Source organism: Scylla paramamosain, chromosome 44, assembly GCF_035594125.1.
Source record: "Scylla paramamosain isolate STU-SP2022 chromosome 44, ASM3559412v1, whole genome shotgun sequence".
NCBI classification, from domain to species: Eukaryota; Metazoa; Arthropoda; class Malacostraca; order Decapoda; family Portunidae; genus Scylla; species Scylla paramamosain.
In genome coordinates this window covers 2,444,419-2,452,514 of record NC_087194.1, presented here as the reverse complement: position 1 = coordinate 2,452,514, position 8,096 = coordinate 2,444,419, and the positions used below count along the sequence as shown (strand labels likewise).

The following is an 8,096-nucleotide window of genomic DNA, read 5'->3' as shown; positions in this document are numbered from 1 at the left end:
GGTAGAAGCTTCCGCCCGCCAGGTACACAAAGGGCAACAGTAGAGGCGCCACCGTGGTCAGGTCAATGAGATGGATCCGTGGAAACATTGTGAATTGTCCACAGGTAACTTGTACGGGTCAATTCAAGTGTCTTTCCCTCCGGTGACAACGACCTGGGATGCTCTGGCCAGGTGAAGTTCAACTGACAGGTGTGTTTGGGCAGGTAATCTTCGTTCGACAGGTGTTTGGACAGGTAAAATTGAAGTGACAGGTGTGTTTGGGCTGGTCAAGTTGATCAGGTGTGTTTAGACAGGTTAGCTTCAATTGACAGGTGTGTTTGGAGAGGTAAGCTTCAATTGACAGGTGTGCTTGGCCAGGTAATCTTGAACAGGTGTGCTTGGCCTTGTAATCTTGAACAGGTAATTAATGAGGTAATTTGTCTTAAGCTTGATTTTCTTAAGTCCTCTTTGTGGTTCAAGTTAATTATTTTCTTCTTCTTTCTGTAAATTATTGTTTTTCTTTACGTTTCTCTTATTTTCGTTCACATTTTTTCTGTTTATTTTCTTATTTATTGTTTTTTTCCTTCTCTTTGGTCTAATTAATTTCAAGTCAGCATTTTTTCCCTTTTATTTTCCTTCCTTGGTTTTGTTTTCCTTGATGTTCTTGATTACTGTCACATTCTTCTGTGTGTGTGTGTGTGTGTGTGTGTGTGTGTGTGTGTGTGTGTGTGTGTGTGTGTGTGTCTAACTTTGTAATTCACTTCAACATTTTTGCTTCCGTGTGTGTGTGTGTGTGTGTGTGTGTGTCAGAAAGTGCTCTCTCTCTCTCTCTCTCTCTCTCTCTCTCTCTCTCTCTCTCTCTCTCTCTCTCTCTCTCTCTCTCAAAACCTAACTCGAGTCTTTTCTCAATCTAAATTATTACTGTTACTTATTATTACTACCCTGATTACATAGATTATACACAGAAATTTAATATATCACTAAAAATCAGTTTATCACGCTAAAAACGCCCTTCTTTTTCCTTCCTTAAGAGCGAAAATCACTTAAAATTAGCTAACTACCCAATTATCAACAATTATTATTCTATTAACAAGTAAATAATTGTTTCTTAATATAATCCTAGTAATTTTTCTTCCGGTCTAGATATATTTTGTAAAGTAATCTTGTTTTTTTTTATTTGTAATTATATTTTAGTAATTTTAAGTGTATAGTAATCTGTGTATAAGTAAAATCTCTCTCTCTCTCTCTCTCTCTCTCTCTCTCTCTCTCTCTCTCTCTCTCTCTCTCTCTCTCTCTCTATAACTTTATGTGCGCTTCTGTATGTTTACGTGTGTGTGTGTGTGTGTGTGTGTGTGTGTGTGTGTGTGTGTGTGTGTGTGTGTGTGTGTGTGTGTGTGTGAGTGTGTGTTTACGGGACGTTCACCACACACTTTTCTTTCTGATCACCACAAGCACTCTCACCACTCCGCCACAGTCACCACCACCACCACCACCACCACCACCGCTACCACTTTCTTCACCTAGGAGGGGAAAAAGGAAATTACAGAAGGGAAATTTGTCACAAGTAAAATATCATTCACTTTTCTTTTTTTTTCTTTTCTTTTTCTGTCCCTCAAGTTTATTTTTTTATGTATTTTTTCTTATTTTCCTTTGTTTGTTTGTTTGTTTATTTTCTTGTATCCTTCGCACTAATTTTCATCCATTTTCTTTCATTTTCTTTTCTTTTTTAATTACGTAGTTAAAATATCTTCACTTTTTTTTATATCAATTTACTACTAATATTTTTTTTGTGTAATTTTAGGTTGATAAATAATAATAATAATAATAATAATAATAATAATAATAATAATAATAATAATAATAATAATAATAATAATAATAACACACATTTACAATAAAACATTTTTCTACATACATAACAAACAAATATTTATTTATTTATTTTTTCGTCAATTACTGTCAATATTTTCCATCTCATTTAGCGAAACAAATAAAAAAAAAAACATCAGAATTCACCCCATTTTCTATATCTACTATAAAATCCTTTTGAAAATAATAACAATAACAATAATAATAATAATAATAATAATAATAATAATAATAATAATAATAATAATAATAATCAAAATCATTTAATTCTCAACACACGCCCGTTTTCTTTCAATAACTTTCAAAACACCAAGACTAATTCCATTTTCTCGACTCTCTTTTCCAAATACTTAAAAAAATAAACAAACAAACAAACAAATAAACAAATAAAAAAAACACTAATATCATCAACAACAACAATTTTTTTTCCTCTCATAGTTAAAAAAGAAAGATCGTTAAAATGAATAAGTTTTTCAATAAGATCAATTTCCAGTTAAAAACACAAGAATTTCCTCGTTTTCTTTCCCTTCTTTCCTTCGCAGCTGTTACTTGAAGAGAGAGAGAGAGAGAGAGAGAGAGAGAGAGAGAGAGAGAGAGAGAGAGAGAGAGAGAGAGAGAGAGAGAGAGAGAGAGAGAGAGAGAGAGAGAGAGAGAGGGGGGGGAGGTAGTGGTTAGACGCAATCACAAACCCCTCCCTTCTCTCTCTCTCTCTCTCTCTCTCTCTCTCTCTCTCTCTCTCTCTTGTGGAGGGAGGGATGGAGAGAAGGAAGAGATGGAGGGAAAGCGAAGGAATGAGGGAAAAATGCGAGAGGGAAAGAAGTGAAGACAGGAAATGGAGGAGGAGGAGGAGGAGGAGGAGGAGGAGGAGGAGGAATGGAAGGAAGAATGGAGGAGAACAAGGGAAGAGGGATGGAGGAAACATGGAGAGAGAGAGAGAGAGAGAGAGAGAGAGAGAGAGAGAGAGAGAGAGAGAGAGAGAGAGAGAGAGAGAGAGAGAGAGAGAGAGAGAGAGAATAAGAAAACAAGGAGAAAAAATAGAACAAGAAAAAACGAAAGAATGGAAAAATAAAAAAATAAATAAAAAAGAAGCGAAAGAGAGAAACAGAAGAAAAGAGAGAATAATAAGATAGAAAAAAATAATAAAGGAAAAAACGAAGAAAAAAATGATAAAAACAAGACAATAAGCAGAACGAACTTAAAGGAGAGAGAGAGAGAGAGAGAGAGAGAGAGAGAGAGAGAGAGAGAGAGAGAGAGAGAGAGAGAGAGAGAGAGAGAGAGAGAGAGAGAACAACACTTTAAAATCACACACAAATCACTCTTCTTCTTCTTCTTCCCCTTCTCTTCTCTCCTTCCTTCCCCAACCTTCCGTGGCGTTGGGGAGGAGAGGGGGTGATTAAAGGGGGGGCCTCGTGGGGGGAAAGGTGGAGGGGGGGCGGCTGGGAGAGGGAGAGGGAGAGCACACGTCTCTCTCCCCCAAACTCCAGAATAAGACTGACTTGTGTTGCAGGATTGCGCTCTCTCTCTCTCTCTCTCTCTCTCTCTCTCTCTCTCTCTCTCTCTCTCTCTCTCTCTCTCTGGTCTCCTAGCAACCCATTCCCTTTTCTTTCTTCAATTTCGTTTATTATTTAACAGTTTCAACGAACACACACACACACACACACACACACACACACACACACACACACACACACACACACACACAAGCGCAGGTAATGAGGATTGCGCTCCCTCTCTCTCTCTCTCTCTCTCTCTCTCTCTCTCTCTGAAGGACACGTCAAAATACTACACCTACACATAAGAGAGAGAGAGAGAGAGAGAGAGAGAGAGAGAGAGAGAGAGAGAGAGAGAGAGAGAGAGAGAGAGAGAGAGATGCGGTCACTGCTAAGTTCATTAAACGAACACACACACGCAAACACACACACACACACACACACAGAGAGAGAGAGAGAGAGAGAGAGAGAGAGAGAGAGAGAGAGAGAGAGAGAGAGAGAGAGAGAGAGAGAATTAAAGCAAAATAGAGAGAGTGAAACAAGTGTAAAGAAAATAAACAAACATATGGATAAGTTAAGTCTCTCTCTCTCTCTCTCTCTCTCTCTCTCTCTCTCTCTCTCTCTCTCTCTCTCTCTCTCTCAAGCGGCTTAGTCATCCCTCCAACCCTCAGGCAAACAGACAGACAGACAGACAGACAGACAGACAGACAGCCATAGGTCAAACCATAAGTAGTAATAGTAATAGTAGTAGTAGTAGTAGTAGTAGTAGTAGTAGTAGTAGTTTGAAGCAGGATTAGGAGGAGGAGGCCGTAATGGTGATGGTGGTGGTGGTGGAGGTAGTGGAGGAGGTAGTGGAGGAGGAGGAGGAGGAGGAGGAGGAGGAGGAGGAGGTGTTTCTTAATCTACTTTCTTCCCTTTCTTTAATTTCTCACATTTTCTTTCGGGTGAAAATTAAATGCCAGTCATGCAACGCTTCCAGAGAGAGAGAGAGAGAGAGAGAGAGAGAGAGAGAGAGAGAGAGAGAGAGAGAGAGAGAGAGAGAGAGAGAGAGAGAGAGAGGACAGTACCTATTTTGTTGCGCTTTATGTTGACAGTCATATGAGAGAGAGAGAGAGAGAGAGAGAGAGAGAGAGAGAGAGAGAGAGAGAGAGAGAGAGAGAGAGAGAGAGAGAGAGAGAGAGAGAGAGAGAGAGAGAGCCTTGACAAAACAGCTGTTCACACAATCCTATATTCGCTCCGTAAGAGAGAGAGAGAGAGAGAGAGAGAGAGAGAGAGAGAGAGAGAGAGAGAGAGAGAGAGAGAGAGAGAGAGAGAGAGAGAGAGAGAGAGAGAGAGAGAGAGAGAGAGAGTGCCTGATCAATACCTTGCAGGCACTACCAACATTACCACAACCACCACCACCACCACCACCACCACCACTATTTAGGATCGGAAACCTTAGTGAACCAAGGGCATAACAGCTCCCCTTCCTCCCCTTCCTCCCCCTCCCCACCCCCCATCTTGTTTGCATGACCCCAAAAGAAAAAGGGAATGACGTTATTTCTTGTTTAAGCTTTCTGGAATCATCATGTCATTTGTTCTATAGGCGTGTGTGTGTGTGTGTGTGTGTGTGTGTGTGTGTGTGTGTGTGTGTGTGTGTGTGTGTGTGTGTGTGTGTCGTAAGGTCTTCTACGCACATAGGTACGTACACATACATTTAAAGTCAGTAATGCGTCACACACACACACACACACACACACACACACACACACACACACACACACACACATTAGCTTCTAGAAGGTTACACACACACACATACGCACACACACACACACAAAACAATGGAAATTTTACCCCAAACATCACCTTTATATATTTTCCCTCCACTTATCACTCATGTAAACAAAGCACACACACACACACACATACACACACACACACATTCCTTCCTCTCACTCAGCCTTCCCTCCCTCCCACGCCTTACACCGCTATCAGACGAGACGAATTTAAACAAAGGAATATATATCTATCTCAAATAAACATAGGAAGATAGAAGGTACGAGATAAATCAAAGGAAAATAATGAGAACAAGGAAAATAATGAGAACAAGGAAAACAGAGAGAGAGAGAGAGAGAGAGAGCGTTGTTGACAGTGGCCATGCCTTGTCACTGGAAGCTTCTATCAAAAAAATATTTCGTTAACAATCTAATTACCCATTAAAAAAACAGTAAACAGACATTTCACCTTCCCGCTAACAAGCACTACCAGCCACTACGCAGAAGATAGACAATAATCAATATTTCTACCAGTACGTGTGAATATTCAGTTAAACACACACACATTTCAAAATCAGTCATAAAGGCGGTAATTTTAAACGCAAACAAGTAACGATTTCTCTCTCCCCACTTGTGTCACGTTGTATATGACGCTGCATGGCACTCGCTGGCACTAGTGAGCGTGCATGGTGCCAGACAAGGAAAAATAGGCACATAAAAAAGAAGAAACACAGGTAAAGAATCAAGCGGCAATTTTAAACACCCAAATAAACAAACTCCCTTATATCACTTATTTCCCCTTATATATGGCACTGTATGGCACTCTAGGGTGTGTGCAAGGCCTCATGTACCCGTGCTGTGCCTCCTAACTGCCAGGCGTGTGTGGGTATGGAGGAAAACAAATGATTATTTAAATGCCCCACCAGTCAGCTGATTCACAGAGGACTGGAAACAACTCACAAGTAATGGCCGTGTTTTCCCTTAACACGCCTGGCTAATGGGGTCTAATGGCGGGTACTTACACCACTAAGCGTGAGATCGCCCACGAGATCATTGGAGGAGCTTGGTAGTCCGTGCACCGCGATGTAAAGGAGGAAATGTAACGAAGCTGATCACCCGCACTGCTCCCTCACCTTCGCCATCTTGCTACTGAGGCGTCACGTGACCGGCGGCCTACCAGTGCTGCCAATACATCACAGTTTCCTTCTATTTATTTTTTTGCTTTGACTTCACATTTATATAAACCATCGATAAATACGGTTGGTTATATTTTGAATAATAATTACCATTTTCCATGGCATTATCTACAGTTAAAGGCTTATAACTGATGTCGACATTTTGTCTCTATATTCACTCAACTTCCCCCTTCGTACACAAAAACACGTTAAACAATTATATATAATTTAAATGTAATCTAAGCATATCCACCTTCCTATGACACGTGGCTACCATGCCCAAAAATGACTGTGTCCTCGCCAACCTTTCGTCGCACAGGTTGGCAGCCTTGCTAATGGTGGATTTTAAACTATCCATCGTGCCCTAACCTTGAAATGTTTAAAATACTCACCTCCCCTAACGAGACACGCGCTCACTAACATGAACAAAGGTTGCACGTATCATAAACCTTCCCTCCTGTGCTTAATAGACTGTCCTTTCCTTAATTTAGAAGAGCATAGGCCTACATCACAGCCAACACTAATAGACCGTTACCTGTGTGGTTAATTAAGGCATCAGGTGAGGTTACCGTATTAAAGCTGCAAAGGAATAGTTACCTTACTACTGATGGTGACAGAGATAATAATAGTCAGATAGTATATAAAGATACACAGCCTTTATGAATCACAAGTTATTACAATGCTATTATTATTATTATTATTATCATTATTATTATTATTATTACTATTATTTATCATTAAAGTTCAGTCGACCTTGTTTAACCAGTCACTAGATGGTTATAACTATCACCACCATCACCTTAGACAGACATCACCACCACCACCACCACCACTATGAATATAAGATTCACCACAACAACAACAACAACAACAACAACAACAACAATCTTGATAAAAAAACAGGAATGGAAGACCTCAATATTTCTTCCCCCTGACACACACACACACACACACACACACACTTCCCTACCACTCAAAAAAGAAAAAAAAAATCTTCGCCTTATTATTATTATTATTATTATTATTATTATTATTATTATTATTATTACCACAATATTCCCGTTTTTCTGTTCCCCTGCCAGATTAGAACATTCTCTCTCTCTCTCTCTCTCTCTCTCTCTCTTGCTATCTCAAAATAACATTCTTTTATCAACTAGCCTAAACCCATCTATTTTCTTTCCTTTTTTTTTTAATAGCACCAAATTGTTTCCCTCTTCCTATTACTTTAAAATACTCTCGTTTCTGTTTCCTTTTACCATCACTCGTATTAATTTTCTTTCTTTTCTCATTCCTAGCTTAAAATATTCTTTTCTATTTATTTTTCCTATCATTAACACCAAATATTTTTTCTTTTCTTTTTCCTTGCAAGCTTAAAACATTTTTCTTTCCTTTTTTTTCTGTTACTAGCATCAAATATTCTCGTTAATTTTCCTTGCAAGCTCCAAATATCTTTTTTTTTTTTTCTTTTCACTAGCACCAAATATTCTTCATTTTCCTTGCAAGCTCAAATTATCATCTTTTCTTTTTTTTTTTTTCCCCTCTCGCTAGCACCAAATATTTTCCTTTATTTTCCTTACAAGCTCTAAATATCTTTCCCGTTTCCCTGCTCGTCAGAATCCGTTTTCTTTTTTTTTTTTTCTCTCTCTCTCTCTCTCTCTCTTTTCCTTCTCTTTAATGAAAATATGGTATCTGGTTTTTTTTTCTTGTTTCTCTCAATATTTTTTTCCTTCTTTTCTTTACGTTTGTTTATTTAAATTTGCTCACGTTCCTAGTTTTTCTTTCTTTCTCTTTTTATTAGTTATTTTCATTGTTAATCTCTCTCTCTC

At 38.9% G+C, this 8,096-nt stretch overlaps 1 protein-coding gene across 2 annotated transcripts in view; it reads right to left on the bottom strand.

The window, feature by feature from the left end:
* Positions 1 to 6,269, bottom strand: part of LOC135093856 (receptor expression-enhancing protein 1-like) — a 37,858-nt gene extending 31,589 nt beyond the window's left edge. Inside the window, exons 1-2 of one of the 2 annotated variants that reach the window (XM_063993426.1) lie at positions 3,158 to 3,290; positions 1 to 1,499 (exon numbers count right to left, since the gene is read on the bottom strand). The exon at positions 1 to 1,499 is cut by the window's left edge and continues 10 nt beyond it. In XM_063993426.1, the coding sequence (XP_063849496.1) occupies positions 1 to 88 (88 nt within the window). In that variant the 5' untranslated portion in view covers positions 89 to 1,499; positions 3,158 to 3,290. Of the gene's footprint in view, positions 1,500 to 3,157; positions 3,291 to 6,117 lie in introns of those variants that run through there. The other variant, XM_063993427.1, reaches the window with a different exon arrangement.
* Positions 6,270 to 8,096: the final 1,827 nt, after the last annotated feature.